At 35.6% G+C, this 21,499-nt stretch overlaps 1 protein-coding gene across 1 annotated transcript in view; it reads right to left on the bottom strand.

Annotated features, from left to right (window-relative positions):
• Positions 1-21,499, bottom strand: part of LOC107738561 (kelch-like protein 29) — a 107,612-nt gene that overhangs the window by 41,652 nt on the left and 44,461 nt on the right. The window contains exons 4-7 of the mRNA XM_016550324.1: positions 20,438-20,585; positions 18,486-18,959; positions 10,584-10,722; positions 1,564-1,760 (exon numbers count right to left, since the gene is read on the bottom strand). Coding sequence (XP_016405810.1) covers positions 1,564-1,760; positions 10,584-10,722; positions 18,486-18,959; positions 20,438-20,585 — 958 coding nt within the window. The remainder of the gene's footprint in view (positions 1-1,563; positions 1,761-10,583; positions 10,723-18,485; positions 18,960-20,437; positions 20,586-21,499) is intronic.

Here is a 21,499-nt window from a genome sequence, read left to right as displayed (position 1 = left end):
TTTTTAATCAATATTTTCAATTGAAAAGTAAATATGCATACAATGTAGTTATTTTAATACATTTTAAATTGCTATTTTGTAAATAAATGAATAAATCAAACCAAACTAACTAATACGTCACCCAATCTCAGTTGCTGCATGAAGAATCTGCATTACAGCAGATAATATGGTTTATACTGCTTGCCTGTTGCATGGCGTGAATGGATATTCAGCGTTTCTTTACAACGTACATCAACTGTAGAGAGATCTGGACCTAACCAAAATAAAGTCAGATGCTGATGTGTTGCAGCGGTTGGGTGTGCTACATTTATGTCAGGAAGAGGACTATTTACATCCAAATTTTAACACAAAACAAAACCTAGAGATAGATTTTATAATATAAACTGCTTAATCAGCCATTTTCAACATTTACTAAATATGAAGTGTTTGTGTGTCTGCTTTTGTGCGTTGAACTTGAATCATGTCCAACAGATATCTGCTTTAAAGCAGCGGGTGAGAAATTCACTTCTTGACTTGTTTAATAAAAGCCTACTTAGCGATTCTGTTGACAAACTTGTTTATTGTGCAATATTTTCAATGTGTTTATTGCTAGCGCAGCAAAAATAATTCGTAAAATAAATTTGTAGTAAAAACACGGAGTGTGAAATTGTAAGTTTACTATAGAAAAGCTACAATTGACCAAATCGACTGGCTTGGTTTGCCTATGGTTTATGGGTAATTCACGCTGAAAAGCATCATTTTGTTAAAACTACAAACAGAAACTACACTTACAGCATAAATTTATTTGAATGTCATTCTATTTCAATTCTACTTACTTCAGATCAAATTCAAATTATGATCCAGCATCTTGCATGCATCTCAATCTACATGCTAAAATATGTATGGATTGACTCCTCAGAGTCTGGCTCCTGGTGCAATATCTGACGAAAAAGTATTCAGATTACTGGAAATTACTTCATATCAACCGTCAAGTCGACTGATTCGCAACCAGGGAGCAGGTCATTACGACTGCTGTAATGAGCAACTGTATTTCTGATTCACTTCAGTCCACAGCAGAGCGTGTGTGTGTGTGTGTGTGTGTGTGTGTGTGTGTGTGTGCGCGTGTCAATCAACATAACTCAAGCCTCCAGCTCTGAAAGGGGAAACAGAATCCAAAAAGAGTGAGCGAGACACGGACAGAATGAATAATGAGCGTATTCCCTCACAGCTTCACCATGAAGTTCCAGTAAATTACTCCAAGATTTCAGAGTACCTACAAAAACAAACTCATATATACATAATATAGCATAATACCATATTTTGTCCATGAGAGATTGAGAACTACAATCATGTTCTGCATTTATGGCAGCATTTCTTTCCTGAGGTCCAATGACACTCAAGGTTACTTGCACCAAAAACACTTTTCCATGTTTTTCACCCCTCTCTCTGAGCAGACGCGATGCGACAACTTTCTCTGAAAATGAAACTAAAGAATATTGTGTTGTATTAAATGCATGCAATTTAGTGACTGGCTTTGCGTGACTTTGGTGAAATTAGGAAACATTTCATCCGGCAGGTTCTTACCGAGGAAGGAGACACAGACTTTGCAGAAAGTGTTGAACTGGAACTTGTTGGCCGCCTCCAGTAAGGTCTTGGCGTTGGCCGAGTCGATAATGAGGGAGCCGGTGTAAACAAACTCCAGGAGAAGCTCCAGAACATCTGAACTGATGTTGCTCATTGTCAGCTGCATCTTCTCACCGTTTCTGTTCTCCCCCGATAACCTGGACACAGTATGAAGGATGTTAAACCAGAGACCTGCAGGTTGTATCTCAATTGTAGCTCCCAATGAAGGGGGGGGGGGGATCAATAGCTACTTGACTTTAGGTCTGTTCCTCACTCAAAGCTATTGTACGACTTCAGAACAGTGTTGCTATTGTTAACTAAAACTACAACTATTAAAAATTGTTTTCGTTAACTGAAAAAAAAAGCTGAAATAAAATATAAATATTGGATGAAATAAACTTACAACTTAAACATTAGAAGAAAAAATGAAAATTAGAAACGCTGAAAATAAAATGAAATAAAATAAGCACTAAAATTAAATAAAAATTAATTAAACCCAAATACAAATGTTTTAAAAAATAACAAAAATTCATTTCACAAAATGTATTTTTTTTATTAGTTTTCATTTTGTTTTTAGTTTAAGTTGCTAGAAATTTTTAACTAAAATTAAAATGAAAACTGAAAATAAAAACTAACTCAAAATATTGATTAAAAAAAAAAAGTGTATTTTATTTTCATTGTAAAACAACTTAACGTTTGGTCTGTTCATCACACAATGCTATTATATGACTTCAGAACAGTGTTGCTATTAACTAAAACTATTAAAATTATTTTTGTTAACTGAAATAATGCTGAACTATAAATATTAGATGAAAAACTTAAGCTAAATTATTATTATTATTATTAAAAATTATAAATGCTGTCTTGGCAACTAAAAATATTTTAAGGTCAAGTACTAAAATAAAAAAAATACTATATATTTTTTTAAGTTTTCATAATAATTTTAGTTCAAGTTACAAAAAACTCAAAATTAAAATGAATTAAAAAAAAAAAAGAAATTAAAATTAAAATGAAAAACATTAAAGCTAATTAAAAATATGAATAACTTACTAGAATAGTAATAATACTTAACACTACTTCAGAGGACTTGAATATAGTCGTAAGGACTACATTTAAAGTGCATCTTATGGTCCTTTTTGGAGTTTGACGTGGTCACTATACATCACTGCATAAAGGTTTTACAATAATTTTACAACGAAAAAACACAGGATACTGAATGACATGAGGGTAATAAGGGTTTGTTTTTGAGTGAAATATTCCTTTAAGAAGCAATTAAAAACCTATCAAGCAGTGCAAAGTGAGATGGACTCATTTGGAATAGCATCAACTAAAGCTGTTCAGCGAGTGAGACTCAAAGTCAAGCCTGTGAGTTTCTCTACAGCAGCGCTTGAGGGAAAACCTGAGTGAGCTGCTATACATTTTCATGCATAATACATGTTTAAAGGCATATGGAGAGTGCAGATTGCCTCGCTGCTGAGATGAGCTGCTCTCCGTATAGAAGAGGGCCGCTGGCTTAGCGTATCTGCTGAGCGCTGATTGGCAGACGGACGCACCGCGGCTTTGGTTTTTGCCATTGTTTGGGTGCATGTCTTTAGACACTAAACCTATAAACCTCAATTATCAGGGATGCTGCAAAAAGACAAAGATGTCTCGAGAAACAAAAGCTCATAATGATGTTCCATTAATGGACGGCCGCGTCCAACAAGCGGTTAGACTTGTCAGTGAGGTGGAAATATTAATAATGATGATAACCTCTCTTCTGCCTCGGCTTACGCTTCATATTCTACTCCAGACACACTCATTAAAGGTGAAGTGTGTCATTTCTGAGTCACTATCAGCAGCAAATGAAACTGTAAAAACTTTGCATTGCGGCAAGAAAATGTAAAGGGTGTTTAAACACATTTCAGGAGAAACACTTCCCTGATGGATAAAATTAAGTTGCATTCAGAAATGCATCTTATTATCAAAGTAAAATGGATGCATTTTCCTATTGCACTGAAACGGAGATAGAATAAAGTATTTTAGCATCAAAAATGACACATTTCCTCTTCCTCGAAAATGAATATGTGCAGAAAATGCACTCACTCTCAGGTCATCCAAGATGAGTTTGTTTCTTCATCAGATTTGGAGAAATGTAGCATTGCATCACTTGCTCAGCAATGGATGCTCTGCAGTGAATGGGTGCCGTCAGAATGAGAGACCAAACAGCTGATAAAAACATCACAATAATCCACAAGTAATCCACACCACTCCAGTCCATCAGTTAACATCTTGTGAAGCGAAAAACTGCATGTTTGCAAGAAACAAATCCATCATTAAGATGTTTTAACACCAAACCATTGCTTCCAGCTAAAATACGAGTCCATAATCCATAACATTACATCCTACAGTGAAAAAGTAATCTTGTTTGAATCAGGAGAGAAATCTGCACATATCAAACACTGTCTAAACTAGTTCCAAATAAATATTTCTTTGGATTTTGATGTAAGAGGAAAACAGGAGACGGATTTAAGCGTTATTATGAAGTGATGGTTTAAAAAGCCTTAATGATGGATTTGTTTCTTACAAACAGACAGTTTTTCATTTCTCCAGATGTTAACTGATGGACTGGAGTGGTGTGGATTACTTGTGGATTTTTGTGATGTTTTTATCAGCTGTTTGGACTCTCATTCTGACGGCACCCATTCACAACCCATTCATTGGTTTGCTGTGATGTACAGCTAAATTTCTCCAAATCTGTTCCTACGAAGAAATAAACTCATCTACATCTTGGATGGCCTGAATGTGAGCAAATTTTCATAAAATTTTCATTTTTGAGTGAACTACTCCCATAAAATCTAGATGTATTTATTAAAAATGTACAGACAAATGCATACTACAAGTGACAGACAGACAGACAGCGTGATGTAAGCAGGGAAGGAAAGGAGGGGATAGAAAATCAGTTCTGCCACAGGGAACCAGCAGCCATCCTACAGGGAAAGGGACCATTCCATGACTGGGATGTGGATTTACTTTCAAACACCTGCCAAAACAGAGTTCAACACGGCCTGCGTACGAACGGTGACATTAGTCGTTATAAGAGCCTGGACTTGGAGGAGGCAAAAGGCAGAGTATGAGGTGAGGTGGGTGTCTCTGGCGGTTTCTGAAAAATCAAGAAATGTTACTCCTGAAAAGAAAAACAAAAATGCAAAGTTTATTGCTGTCAGGTATAAGTGGAGGAGGAGAAATATTAAGAAAGAAAAGGCAAAAAAGGAATCGACCATTAAGAGGTGGGAAAGAAAAAGAAAACTGAGATTCGGCCCTCTCTCTGTCCCAGAGTTCAACACGGCCTGCGTACGAACGGTGACATTAGTCGTTATAAGAGCCTGGACTTGGAGGAGGCAAAAGGCAGAGTATGAGGTGAGGTGGGTGTCTCTGGCGGTTTCTGAAAAATCAAGAAATGTTACTCCTGAAAAGAAAAACAAAAATGCAAAGTTTATTGCTGTCAGGTATAAGTGGAGGAGGAGAAATATTAAGAAAGAAAAGGCAAAAAAGGAATCGACCATTAAGAGGTGGGAAAGAAAAAGAAAACTGAGATTCGGCCCTCTCTCTGTCCCTGAGATCACGCGCACACTCGCACTATTTCCACACTTTTCTGGCCATGATTTTATTCTGAAGTATGATCACATATTTGCCCTGAAAAAAAAATCTATACGGTTATCAAAATCGTACTTTTTACCCATGGACTATGACTATTATATTATTAGACTGGGATAAAACAGTGACGAAAGTACGGCACTTAAAAAGGGGAAAAAGCCTTTTATGAATGAAGGAGTACTTATAACATCTGCATGATGCTGGCTTCTAAAACACCACCTTTTGGATATTTTCTCAGGCAGCATCATGCATATATATAGATATATATATATAAAACAAAGAATTAATTCATAATTTTATTAATGCATATTTTATAAATAAATAAAAATAAAGGAATAAACAAATACATAAAAATAAATGAAATGGAAAATAAATTAATGCATAAATAACATGTGCAAGGATAAATAATAATAATAATAATTTAAAAAAATGCTCAGAAAAAGAGCTTTTTGGCCATACTTTTATTCTCAAGTATAAAGCACATGTCTGCCCTGAAAAAAAGAAAAGAAAAAGAAAAAAAAAATTATACGGTTATCAAAATCTTTCTTTTTATCCATGGACTATGACTATTACATTGATTAGACTGGGAAAATATAGTGATGAAAGTATGGCACTCAAAGGCGGAAAAACCTTTTAAGAATGACAGGGGTCTCTAAAATAGACACAATTTCCATTTTTCCCATTTTCCAGGAAATGTCGAGCACACTCATTTGCCTACATCCTTGAGAGAAAAAACTCCTCTTAAACCATCAAACTAGACCAGCTGAACCAGCGGGGAAAAAAGTTTATGCATAAATACAAAAAAGCATATATGCATAAATAGATGCACAAATAAATGCATAAACAAACGAATGTGTAAATAAATAAATAATGAATATATGTTTATTTATAAATAATATTTATAAAATATCATATTTATTTTAATATTTTATTATATTAATATAATATTTTTTTACATAAAATAAATATTCTATAAATAAATACATAAATGCATAAATAAATAAAAATGAAATCAAAATAAATTAATGCATAAACAATATAAAAAACTAAATCAAAGTAAATGCATGTGCATAAATTCGAGACTAGACTCATGCATAAATGCTCAAATGCATAAATAAAATGTGAATCATGAATAATTGTTCATTATGATAATTTTATGATTATACTCTCCAAACAATGGACTATATTAACTTAACTATATTAACTATATAAACTTACACTTTATCTTATGCCTATATTGATTCTTCCAGACATAAAAAGCTAAGAGGATCAAAAGAAAGCAGCAAAAAAATTACAAGTGGGCATCAAACCACTAGAACCTCTGAGTTAAGTGCCCTAAAGTGTTTTTGAAAAATCACTTACTCTGCCTTTAATGGAACAAAACAAATCAAGAGTTGTCAAACTAAAGTGGGCTCTTCAACGCCAGCTATCCGTCTCAGACTAATAACGCAGTGTCTATGCAAATATATACGTGAAAACATGATGGATGCACTGCCAGAAACAAAGCACAAATATTCAATAAAATCCAGCAGACAGGCTGAATCTCTGGAGATACTGTGAAATTCATAAGCGGCGCTGCCTTGTATCGATGTGAACGAGGCGGCGTTAATGGCTATATATTACATCCAAACGCAGATCCACTTAGTGCATGATTTGCTAAATGGATGAATCACTTTTTAATGCACGTTTTCTCTGAGAACGCCAAATACAGCAGGTGTTCTTTATAGACGATTAGATAAACACGGTCCCTTTGACTGATATAAATGACCGGCACCCTGATAACGTCAGCCTGATTCGCTCATTAAAGGGCCGCCAGACATCTCTGATATTAAACTCAGATTACAGCCCAATGCATGGATAATTTTCAAGATCAAGGTTTCGTTCAGATTTGATATTCATCATGTAGGCCTTTTTCCCTTAAAGTTCAAAGACTGAAGTAAATTTTTAATAAAGCACGTCTGAAGTGTAAACAAGCAAATAATCAGGTTGAAATAGTGTAAGACCACTCACATTTTTCCCACTAGAAATGCATTATAAATTAATAATGCAAGAGTGTTTTTTGAACAGTTTAGTATGCTGCTGCTTTATCGATCATGACACGCCATTGATTTTATTCCGCCGAACAAAGCTGTTGACTCTCGATTTAATGTAGCGTGAATTTTCAGCCGACAGACAGTTCTATGTACATAAACGCACATAAACGTCAGATTTAACTTTATGAAGTCGAACTGGATTGAACTTTCTGTTCAAATGCATCACATTGCTTTAATTCCACTTGACAAGGTTACGTATTTTCGACTTTGTGAAAAGATAAAGAAACGCACAGAGCTAATGTATTTTTCAACTGAATGGTGATGATGTGACTGAATGGCTTTGTTCTGGAACCTGATGAGCCACCTACAGGCATCACATGTGTACGATTATGCTGGTAGAATGCATTCTAGAATGCATTGCGTCAAGCTCAGTGGAAAAAAAAACAAATCAAACTGAGAATTATTTATTTAAATAAACAGTGTGTATTTAAAATATAAACGTACTCTAAACTAAATAAAATAAATAAATAAATGAATGCATAAATAAAATCATAAATGCATATATAAATGCACAAATCTATAAATAAATTAACGTGTCAATATATAAATAAATTCATAATTGCATAAATAATTGCAATGAATGCCAATAAATGAATACATAAATGTGCATATGCAAAAATTCATAAACACATAAATAAATAAATGCATGTGCATAAATAAATACATGTGCATATATATATATATATATATATATATAGCATAAACAAAGTATAAATAAATTTTTGTGAATCATGAACTGTTATTCATCGTGATATCAAAGTCAATTGATGAGTCAATATCAATGAGTCAATGTTCCTGTGGCTCAGTGGTAAAGCATTCATTGCATTAGCAGCGCAAACGGTCGTGGGTTCGATTCCCAGGGAACACACATACTGGTAAAAGATGTATAACCTGAATGCACTGTAAGTCGCTTTGGATAAAAGCGTCTGCTAAATGCATAAATTATTATAATTATAATCATTTTGTGAGTCCCATGTGCATGATGCGTTTCAGATCAGTTAGGATGTTGCCTTGGTAGCTCACTAGGTTCTACAGAAATGCTCGTTTTAAAACAGACAATCTAGACGTCACTGTGAGTGTGAAATTCCCCATCCGGAGCCCCTAGTTTCTGTGCTTCCAGAGGCAGTGGAACTCAAATCGCTCTGCGAGGTGTATCAGCACATTTTATGCTTCACCGAGAACAAACTTCTGAGTTATTGCTCCTAATGCAGTTTTCATTGCTGCTGCTCGAGATAGATCAGCTCGACCCAGACTAAATTCACAATCAACCGCCCGAGATTCCCAGGCACAATCTCTCCTTGAAGCTGGAGTACATGCATCACAATATATAGATATCAGATGGGAATATGAAAGCATTACAGCGATTTCACATGCCAAGCCAACTGAAATCTGTTCGTTCTCTGTGTTCAACGTCCTGGATTAGGTTTAATTTGATGTGACTGAAACGAGGCTGAGAGGGATAGATGTACAACACATGTGTGCAATCAGTTGTACTGTAGTGCACTTTCATTAACCCTGTACAGCCTACTGTATCATATTTGATACGCAAATTTCTAAGGCTTTTAAATGATCAACATGACCAAAACTTGTTGCACACAATCTATTTCATAATTGTACAAACGTCCCCCTTCAGTTTGAGGTTTGCGGTGAAATCTTTACTGATTTTTATAGTAAACATAAGAACAACTTTTATATTATTAGTAATATTTCAAGATGAACCAGGTTTACTTTATCCATTATCATTTTTTTTTAGAAAAATCATGTTGAAATATTCAAACGTATAATGGAATATGATTATCAGGCTTTTGAGGAGCGTTTATTTGTTCATCTCTCAGTCATTATTGGATTGCATTGCATTATATGTTTTGATCATTTAAATCTCATCTTACGAAAACACATTATCTGAGATATAGAGATATAGAGTGATGACTGATATTTTTAGCATTGTATGAAAGTATCTGCTCTACTGTTATAAAGATCTCATTGAGTTACATCACAAGCATCAGAATTTCATCTTTTTGCCCATAAAAATATCAGTATCTGAACCAAACTGCATATTTTTGCTCAGTTTGGACCTCTGAATACATTTTTTTTCTCAATATTCTTACTATATCATACTATATGAGCCATAAAAGCCTCATGTATCAAATATGATACTCAACAAAAATGCATATGCAAACCTTTTGGTAAAAATAAATAAATAATAAACTGCTCTTTTTTCTGGCTGTTATTTCATGTCAGGCTTTACAGGGTTAAAAATACCTTTAGTAATTTTTCAAAAAATATCTACCTTTGAAAAACAGATTGTAAAAAATAGATATGACGTAAAATACAGAAAGGATCCGAAATGAAAATCTTTTACGAACAGTCTTTTTCCATTCGATCTTCTGTTCATATTTCCACTATTTCTTTCTGCTAGCTAACAAAAGTTAGGTTCCAATCAGAAGTATCAGTTTTAAAGGTTAGCTCCAACTGTTCACCACAAATTTACTGCCAACATTTTGCCACAAAGCTCATTTGCATATGGAAACATGATTTTGCAGTAAATATGTGGCAAACTTCGCCTCACGGGTTCCCCAGAAGGGCACATGACACACACACACAACAGATGCTGGAGTTGTGCGTTTCTTTGCCTGTAAACATAATTCAGTATCAGGCTTTCCTCATAAATAACATGCAGTCAGTCTTACGGCTCTGGGACTCCCGACTGCTGAGATCAGCATCGATACAAGACGGCAAAGTCGGCAAAAAAAACTTTGAATTTCCCGAAGCAGAAACGAGATCCGCGCATGCAGTTCCCTTAATCTCGAAGCGGCGTGTGAATTTCCAGAGCGAGTCACAGCAGGTAAAAGGTCAAGTGGGACGACTAGAACATCCCGTCTAAGCACTTGACACAGACAGCCGAGCGCAGCGCTGATCCAATATGCCTAACGCATCCCTAAAATCTGCCTTTCATTTGTTTTGACATTTACAAAGCATTTAAAACCAAAACCCCCAGTCATGGAAATTCTTCACCCATTTAAATGCAAACCGGCACACTTAGTGAATGGAGATGAAAGGGTCAGATCGGTCGACACCTTGACCTTTTTCAGCAGTGAAATACATTCGTCGCTGGGACAGACAGAATGGCTACTGGCCCTGTGACGGGAACCGATGTCTTCAGACCTGCAAGAGACGGGGAGGGAAAAGGAGGCGACACAAAAGCACCCTACGAAAAGAACAGAACAGATCAAGGACGGGAGGAAAGCAAACCTTTTCACCATGTCCTTGAAATACAAGCTGCAGGAAGCTAGAACATTTTGATGGACTTCAAACTCTTTGCCTTCAACAATTATTTTCAGGTCTGTAAACTCTTTCTCTCGCCGCTGCTGGTTCAATTCCTTCAACATTTCTGTAGAACAAGAGAAAGAAGAGAAACAGTGATTTTCGGACCTTCTGAGATCCAAGCACACAGCATATGATGACAAAATATATCATTACTCGAAGAAAAACAGGAAATTATCTGTTTGTGCAAGTAAAAGGCTGGAATGGAGGAATACAACCATCAAGCATGAAGGAAAAACAACAACAGAAATGAAGGGCAGAAGTCAGCGCTGTCATTTCATTGTGATTCCACGAAACAAGCGCTGAACTTTATCAGTATGATGTCTGCAGCTTTGATTGAAAGGAATACTTCAGCCAAAAATGAAAACGCTGTGCTTATTTTTTTTTACCAACATGTCATTGCAAACCCTTCGTTCTGTTCTTTTCAGACATTTAATTTTAGGATGAACTATTCCTTTTTACACACAAATGGAACACTATAGTCAGGTTCTGGAAATAAAAATTCCATTCACATTCTTCATGTCATTTATTATTATTACTATTATTATTGCTAAAAATAAGCTTTGGTCACACACACACACACACACACACATATATATCATTATATTATGATTACTGAAATATAATTATATTTTAATACAATATACACATCTTTATTTTAATACAACACATTAACAAGTTGCATTACAGTAATTTATGGTTTTGTTTTTCTCTCTTTCTCGCTTTCTTCAAGCTTTAAGCTATATTTGTATTCTTTAGTAATTTGTTATAACTCTATAACAAATTACATTTTTAACTAGAGCCCGACCGATATATCGTTTAGCCAATATTATCGGCCGATATATCGGTATCGGCGAATATGTCACCGATATGACTTTTTTTTTTACAGAACATATAAGGCAGATTATGTTTTACACCATGCTTCTGAATGGTGTAATTACTTAAGTTTGTCCAGCAGAGCACGCTCCATTGTTTGCTACTGGCGAACCAGGTCAGTGTAATGTAGAGATGCGCGGATGAGCTCAAACTTCACCTGAGTCCGCTGCTTCAAATTATCTGCAAATTATCCTATATTTGCATATTTACAATGATTCTAATTCTTAGTTTTGCATGATGATATGATGAATGGATGGTTCATATTCAACAGCAGTTTCAGTGACGTTAGAGCCTAGAGCTGATCTGCACATCACGGCACGCGTCTGCGGCGCATTAAAGCCTGTGTTACGATCACTGGAGCTGATCGCAGCCACTCAGTCAATGCTGATGTTTATCCTGGCCGCGCCGCGGCCCAGAACTCATGCTTATCACATCGGTAACATCACATCGCGCGGTGCTCGCGTCCAGTGTAGAATAGAACCCATTATAATCAGTGATGTGGGTCTACACTGGATGCAGTAAACTGATGCCTCGTTCTATTTATAACGTGCTGACACAAAGTTCAAATGATTTTCAACGGTCGCTTTGTCGCGTCCTGTTGCGCAGTGACACGGTGTCAGCATAGTTTGTCAGTACAGTCAGTAACGTAGCAGATTGAAAAGTTAATATCTTTCTGCAGTCCAATAGACGGCAGTGCGGTGGTGGCTTGAGTCTGTATTTGTCTTATTTTTGATGAATAAATAAAAAACAGGTCAGTACATATATATATATATATACACACACACTGAAAAAAATGATAAACGCAGCAGTTTATTGTTAAATTGTTAAATACCCTGCCTCCATTACATAGGCCTTAGTTTGTCACATCATTATGTGTTTAATCACCACATTTGAGTTATCATTGCAAAAAATGTGTTTATGTATATATATATTCTGTTTATGTAGGCTATATACTGTATTCTATATACAGTAGCAGTCAAAAGTTTGGACACACTATTCCTAATGGGAAGTGTGTCCAAACTTTTGACTATACTGTACTATAATATAGCCTACACAAAGAATATCGTACGATATATCGGTATCAGTCTTTTTTTACTCCCTAATATCGGTATCGGCCCCCAAAAAACCCATATCGGTCGGGCTCTATTTTTAACTATAATGTATACACCTGTATAGACTTACGATATATAATGAATATAATGAACATTCAGTAAAATTATTAAAATTATAAAACTTAATTTATTTAAAAAGCAAAACATCAGAACAAAGAACGATAATGATATTTTGAGGGGAAATGTGATTAATTGCCATGAAAATAATGTCACAAGGCAAAAAAACAAAAACAAATAATATATATAATGGAATTATACACACACACACACACACACAAACAAAGTGTGTGTGTGTGTCCTAACCTTTGGTCCTAGGCCCTAGGGCCTAAAAAAAGGCCCAAAAAAGCCTATTTTTCTGAAAATAATAATCATAATAATTTATAATTTAACATTTTTTTTTCTAAATATAGGTTTATATATAAATATATTATATTTTTTTCTTGAGATTTTGGGATAAAATATAACTGGTAAACATTTACAATGTACTCCAGTGATGGTCTTTTCAGGTCCAAGATTAGTCCAAAACTTCCTCATGTCCAGGAAATTATGCTCATCAAATTATAATTATAAGGTGAATATATGCATGAGTCATACCTGACATGATTTATGTATAATTAATCATCTCTGAACCCAAAGCGGAATGATTTTATGTGCTGGAATAACTTCATCAACTCCCAAAGCCCCTGAAACAGCAGGACGCCGTGATCGCGACAGGTATTCATGACTAATAAGAAGCGACCACAAACAGCAGCTGATATACGACGAGACCCAATTCTGTGCAACAAAGGATATTGCGCTTCTGAAAATAAACACATTCAAAGTCACTTCTGCATTTCATGTGCTGGCTTTCCGTGCAGTCATTTGAATAATTGGCCGGTGTAAGCGTCTCAGCTTCATTAGAGTAACACGTCACACGCCTCTGACAGCTGTTCCACAGACGTCTGACAAACTAATAAGGAAAAGGACATGTGATTATCTGCCTAAAATGTTCCCTATTAATTTGAGCCAGGGATAGCATGGACGGCAGGAAATTATTCTCTATTTAAGTGGGTCAGTGTTCTCTGGAGAAGACGAAATTAATACTTTTATTCAGCAAGGACACATTCAAGTGACAATAAAGATATTTATATGTAAAAAAAATTCTAATAAATGCTGTTATTTTGAACTTTCTATTTATCAAAGAATTAAAAAAAAAATTAAAAATTGACAAAAAAATAAATGCATGCTTCATAAATGTAAAAAAACATTTCAGCACTGATAATAATCAGAAATGTTTCTTGAGCAGCAAATCAGCATATTAGAATGATTTCTGAAGGATCATGTGACACTGAAGACTGGAGTAATGATGCTGAAAATTCAGCTTTGATCACAGAAATAAATTATATTTTACAATATATTCACATAGAAAACAGTCATTTTAAATGGTAATAATATTTCACAATTTTACTGTTTTTACAGTATTTTTGATCCAATAAATACAGCCTTAGTGAGCAGAAGAGACTTCTTTAAAAACATTAAAACAAATCTGACCGACCTCAAACTTTTGAACTCTAGTGTACCTTGCTTTCTGCTGTCTATTGCTGGCTGCATCCTAAATGAAACGGACCCTCATAAATTCAGAACACTCTACGTAGGCCATTAAATACAAATTAGACTAAACTTATTCTTCAAAGATGTTCAGCACTAAATGAACAGTAAGTACATTTATAAATCATTTCTCTTGCTTCATTCATGGATTTAAATTTTCTCTAAAGGAAGGTGTCTTAAAAGGCATAATTATGCTGCTTACCTCCTAGGGAACAGCCCTTGTGTCTGAATCGCACCTTAAATACTAAGAAGCGTATAGACTTTGGAGCTTTTATGAAGTTTTCCTCTTCCAGGATGGTTTTTACCATACCATTTACCATCTTTTCAAATACACTCATAGGTTTATTATCCATGCAATGCATTGCAAAATATCCAATATGCATAAACATATAAACAGGATTAACATTACATAAATAAAAGATGTCATCAGTATGAAGAAATTTTCATGCTCTCACGTCTATAAACAGACACCTTTCAACCTCAATATTTCACTTTAGATTTCATTAGTTATAAATACAAAAACACACAAGAAAGCAATGCACGTGTAATTCATATATAGTATGTGGGGAAATACAGAGATACTATGCATTCGGCTTTTCAATTGCTTCACAATTTAAGGAACGATTCAGCTCCGTGTTGCATTGCATTATGTGTTGAAGTTTAATTCCAAACGTTAAATCACTAACTCTAAACGGAAACGATAATAGTGAAGCTTGACCTGGCAAACACTGCTAAAAATCAATGCATCTAATCTAAGTCAAGGTAGTAATAATCAGCGTTTGTGCAGCAGGATGAGGTCAGATTGTGATGGACGTCTCTCCTGTTCTCGGAGGAGAGGAGGAGCAGATTAAGCTGCATGGAGCAGCTTTTACGGTTTAGACAGATAAAGCTGTGATAATTCATCCTAAACCCGCCCTGTCAGAGATCCGCTTCCACACTGCAGCACATGGGGCTTGATAAACAGAGATGGAGGTTAGAAATGAAGACTGGACTTGACACTTACAGAAAAATGGAGAACTCAGGTTTCATGAAGCAGACGTATGGTTTGGTTTTAAAGAGAAAGTAAGCAAGGCTTCACGTCTTCAGACATTCATTGGACAGAAAAATCTATTATGATTTTTCAATTTTCCAACTGAAAAAGTCCAATAGCACCAACATTATCAGTTTGAGCTTTATTCCACACACTGTTCTGTAGCTCAAACAGTAGAGCGCCAAGGTCATGGGATTGATTCCCATGAAATGCATGAACCGATAAAACGTATACATTGAAGTAGTGCTGGGCGGTATACCGGTTCATACCGAATACCGGTTTTTATTTTTGTTATGATATGAATTTTGAAAATACCGCAATACCGGTATATGTCACTTAAAGAACGTTCGGAACGCGACACTGTTTGAAAGGGGTGTTGCACTGTGGTGAGGGAACAGCTGTATGTGTTACTAAGTCATGATAGTAAAATAGGGCATTCTAAGTCAATATACTGCAGTATTTCCTCTCTCAATCAGTAGAAAATATGGTTAACACTCGGTCATGCATGAAAAAAAAAAAAAACCATCTTGTACCGTGAAACCGGTATAATTTTGAAAAATACCGTGATATAAATTTTTGGTCATACCGCCCAGCACTACATTGAATGCAAAGCAAGTTGCTTTGAATAAAAGCATCAGCCAAATGAATGCATGTAATGCACTAACCCAAGAATCCCATTCAATAACACATTATCCTTCCTTATAGATCAGTTCTGGCCAAATCTTTCAAATCTACATTTTCATTTGAAATATATGTGCACCAGTCTATCCTACAGCTGCATGTCTCCTTCGGACGCCATTAGTTTGCATTCAGCTCCTCCTGCATTGTATCAGATTACTTACTTTCTCAAATGCACTTTGGAAAGTCTCAATCTTTGTCTGAAGAACGGCCAAAACTCAGCATAAATTTATGCATCTATCCATTTCGCAGTGCTACTCAAATGCATCAGAGCATCACATTTCTCATATCTACTGGTTTCAGTAATCTGTCTGGTGGCATCAGGTGTCCTTGAAAACATCCACAATTTTCACTGTAAAAATTATTTTTCACAGTTAAATAATAAAACTTTATTAGAGTATGTTGGAGTTATTATTGGAGTTTCTACTTCAAAATTTCATGTTTAATCCAATGTGTTACTTGCCATTTCTTTGTAATTATTTGTGAAATTTACTAGCAATTCCTGAGTGAAAATTGTTTTAATATAAATCCTACACCAATTTTTTTTTAGTTAATCAAACTCTTTTCTATATGCAAAAACCACTTTTTCTGATACTATCTTCTCAGAATTATGACCTACACACACCAAGGCCAATCCTACAGCAATTTTTCAATTAATCGAAAACTTTTATACATGCAAAGACCAGTTTTTGATGCAATCATCTCAAAATTACAACCTAAATCCACCAATGTCAATCCTACACCAATTTTTAAGGTTATTCAAACACCTCTCTACATGCAAAAGCCAGATTTTCTGATGCAACTCTAGCTTAAAGTTATTCAGCCTTCCTAAAATATTTAAAGCAAACTCACATTCAGGTCTAATTCTAATACGAAACACCACCTTTTCACAAACCATTTTGCCATTTCTGTTGACATGAAAGAATACTCTCTACTGTCCAGTTCCTATTAATCTGTAAATTTCAGTAGAAACTGCCAATATTCAATGAACAAAGTCTTTGGCATCTGATTTCCCATCATCCCTAGAAGCAATTACAAGCAGAAAAATGGGCAGCAAACTCGCCTCGCGTTCTCTTCAGAAGATTAATACCTCACGCGATTCAACATGACATTCAATACAGGGAGACAGAAAAATAGATTTCTGCCTGTAGCTGGCTAGAAAATCAAGGCGATTTGAAAGCTTTAGGGCACAATATCACACAATAACTACATACTGGTTTATTTTGAATATTTCATTCCATTTTTATAGGGAATAATATGAAGAACGAGAGTCCAAAAAACAGAACCGGAAAAGTTGAGACTTACTCGAGTTACAAACGCCACAAGTTTATTTCCCCTAATAAATCATTCCTAAGAAATTAGCTATGGTACATTAAACTTGCCTGTCCCGACTGTGTTGATATATGAACTGAAATTCATTTACACTATATTTACATAAGGTTTCCATTTATATGGAAATTATTTCTGCCATTTCAGACCCACCAACAATTTTGTAGAAGCATCCACTGCCCCGTAAATCTATTTGATCTTCACAATAGTTCCCGGATGCTGCCGAATATCAGAGAAGCTAATTCGTAAAATCATTAGGAGCTTCCACTGGCTGGGTAGGAAAGAAAAACAAAAGGAAAAGAAAGGCAATCCACCCCGAATCGTCTCGTCTTGTGGGTGTTGATGAATGGGGGGTTTTATTGAAAGTGAAAGGCAGGAAAGTAATAAATATATTCAAGATCACCAAGTTGTGCAGGTCGAAGATAGCGAGCGATTCTTTCGGAGACTAGAGGAGCGCAACTAGGGATGTTCATTTCGGTTATTTTTCCTAACCGACAACCGACGCTCGTTAACCGATTGTTAACCGTTAACCGACAAGATTATTTTAAATTAGAATTGAATTAAATTAGAAAGGATAAGTGTCTGTGACCCGTTAAAAAATACTAACATTTGTTTCCCAGGGATTAACTTTACATGCGCAAAAAGCAGCAAACAACAGAACATGAGGATTCACTTGGTCATCATATCACATCACACACCTGCAGCGCTTCTGCAAGCGGAGAAAAATATAATAAAGCTATCAAATGAGAGACCCAACGTTGGTTTCAGTTTCGTTTTAGCCTAAATTAATTCGTTTTGGCTTGACGTTTATATTGCTATAGCTTATATTTTTAATTATTTTCTAAATACTGTTAATTGAAAGGATTTGTTGTGGAGTGAGGGGAACTAAAATAGCCTAGCTATGTTTATAAACATTTCGCGTCGGCATTAGGCCTATTTCTGAATGAAATAATAAAATGCGACATATTTTTCCCCCCTAAAAAAGAATTTTTTTTATACGCGTAGCGTATTTTAACCATGCAGCAAACCTTTTTAAATATTTTGATAAATTACTGAAAAAATAAATAATTAAATGACTTTTTAAACCGTTTACCTGATTGTATTAATTGGTCAAAACTCTCACGGTCAGTTAACCGGTTAAACGGTTAAAATTAACATCCCTAAGCGCAACAAAACATTATAATGTCCAGGAAAACTTGTGGCTGAAATATAATTTACCTTTGGGATGCCAGGGGTCCGTGAATTCGTATTTCCCTAATCCGACCGTTCTCAGCATCTGCAGGCTGTTGTTGGCGGTTTCCTGCTGGCCGTTCGTCAGCGGCTCGTTGGTGGGCAGCGGCGAGGAGCTCATGGTGGCGGATTGCACCATGGGATGCGTCAAATGGCCGTTGCCCACCACCGTGTGGACGGGGTGGGCGACCTGGCAGACGCTGGGCATTGGAGGCAGGCCGCCGACGGCGAGGGATTGGCTCTGGACGTTGAGGACCATGTTGGTCATTGGCTGTGAAGGCTGCTGTTGGAGCTGGTAGTGTGTGGGTAATTGTGGATGGGGGGTTTGGAGCACCGGGGTCACACCGACGATGGGTGCTTGGACGCCCTGGCTGTAAGCTGGCGCCTGTGGCAGAGCGTATGTGTGCGCCAAGAGTCCAGCCTGGCTGACGGCGGCAGCTACTTGAGGCGGCCATAGAGGAGCTGCAGAGAGCGAAACAACATCCATTTGAAGTAGATGCATGCGATATGACAATATTAGACTGAGAACTATTCAAATGTCTTCAAGGTCTGCCTTTATAGAGAGATCATTAGTATCATGCATCAATGCACATTTTACCTAATGTTTTTGAATTATTATTATTGAGTTTGATTATCATCTATATCACTGTTACATTCACATGACATTGCAATTTATAATTTGCATGCATTTGCAGGTAAATAGGGTAAAAAATTTAACCATCACCATTTTGACATCATACTTACCCAGTTGATTGATTATAATTTGCAAACAAGTTTTTTGAATATTATATTTAAATATGCACAAGGCATTATGCAATTATGTCTGCACTAATTTGCATGCATTTCTACAAAATAAATTTAAACATTGAATAAAGCCAGGTTTAAATTTTTTGTTTCATTTTGTTGGCATATTAAAGTTAAAGATTTTTACAGAGGAGATTGTGGATATCTCTTTTTATCACTCCATAAATTAGAAAATACTGTCGACAGCCAGGAAAAATACATTTTCAGCATGTTTTTAAGGAATAAAATGTTGTATAAAATGAGGCAAATGATATGTGAACAAACCCCTCTGTAAAAACCTTCAGAATATATATATATATACAGTGGGTCAAATGGCTGCAATATAACAAAGAGTGAAAAATTTAAGGGGGTCTGAATACTTTCCGTTCCCACTGTATATATATATATATATATATATATATATATAGGAACGAAACTGTAAATGAGAAAACAGCCTTTTATATGTGTTGAGATGACGGAGAGATAGAGAGATAGAGAGAGATAGAGAGATTGAGAGAGAGAGAGAGAGAGAGAGAGAGAGAGAGATAGATAGATTTAAAAGTGTATTTTGGATGTTTTCTATCCACTCGTCTGAAACGACATGTTTTTGAAAAGCCAAAAATCTCAAAATTGACCAATGCATAAAAAAAAAGTATTAATTTTTTTTCTTTCTTATACAGTACTGTATTTGTCTTATTGTTTGTAATGTAAATCTTTGTTTATATTTTAACAAAAAAAATAGTTATAAATATTTTAATAACAAAGATAAATAATGAAGTAAAATGAAATAAAATTAACCTGAAATAAGATTTTGTTCATATCTTCCACCCCTACATTGGCCTAAATGGTCTGTTATTCATTTTCTTTCATGTTTTGTTATCTTATAAGGCTATATTTATAAACAGGGAAGTTAGTTTGGTTGTACTGCTCAGTAACTTGCTAAACAGTTTTAAAAACCAACATGAAAAAGAATCGTGATAAGATTGTGGATTGTGTTCCTGCCTGAAAAAACTCAATATGCTATGATATTTTTCCCATGGCCCATGCCTAATTTGAAGCCACTTCGAGCAATCAATCAATCCATCCATGCATGCATGAAAAGATAACGAACAAGAGGTGTTATCGCAGCGCTGTGGGCTTTGCTTTCAGCTCTTTACCTGTCATATCTTTCTCCCTCATCTGTTTTGCGGGCGGCTCATCCGTGTCCCAGGGCGTGGACTGGTTAATGGGTGTTTGTCCCCACCGGACGCTATTAGCCAGGACCTGGCCCTGAGTCTGCGTGTCTGCCGATGGGTGCCCAGAGACCTGTTTCAACGAGAGGAACATCTCAAGTAAACAGACCAGCCTTTAATTACCGTCTACGTTTCCAATTACAGCCCATTTGCCAGACACTGCTACATCATTTCGCTTTGTTAATATTCCATTCCATTCGCTCTTTTAATTACGCCGCTGTTCTAGTTTAGAGCCATCAATAATGCAGGAAAATCCAAGGTCGGCCCCCAGCAATTTGACTGGGTGCAAGAAAGTGAGATCTATATAGGGAACATTTTACTAATTAATTCTTATCTGCCTCTCATTGACTGTAAATCAAAGGGCAGGAAAGAAGTTTTGCGGAATCGAGGGGGACTTTTAATCACTTCGATGAAAATGGGAACTAAAATCGAATGGAAATGGACATGCAAAACTCATTCTCCTATGGAATCCTACTAGTTTCAACATCCACAATATCTAATTTTTCTTAAACATATTAACATGCACTCAATCTACAGTATGATGCTCAACCCAAAGCATTGACTTTGTTGACCAAAAACATTAAAAATGATTAGTTTCCATGCCATTGTTTAATGAAAGCATGTATTACCATATGAACATTTACTTTTCCCAATATTTACAGAATAAAAATTCTATTAGAAAACAGACACTCAAGAAGCTAACAGGCTAAATATCAGCAGATAAATTAGTTCAATTAAAAAAAATTCTGAATGTAATCATGCTTGCAATTATGAAATGAACAATAATATTTTATTAAAGATCCCATTAAACGGTTAGACAAATACAATTTTCATCAAAGCAAGAAGTTGGAGCTCAACGCATTACATGGATCCGTCACAGACAATAATGCATTGCAAAAGCAAAAATGTTGGTTATGCATGCATATATATATATATACATATACACACACACACACACACATATATATATATATATATATATATATA

This window comes from Sinocyclocheilus rhinocerous, unplaced genomic scaffold (genome assembly GCF_001515625.1).
Source record: "Sinocyclocheilus rhinocerous isolate Xijiao unplaced genomic scaffold, SAMN03320098_v1.1 scaffold2419, whole genome shotgun sequence".
Lineage (NCBI taxonomy): Eukaryota > Metazoa > Chordata > Actinopteri > Cypriniformes > Cyprinidae > Sinocyclocheilus > Sinocyclocheilus rhinocerous.
The sequence above is the reverse complement of the archived record's forward strand: the minus strand, read 5'-3'. Positions and strand labels throughout refer to the sequence as shown.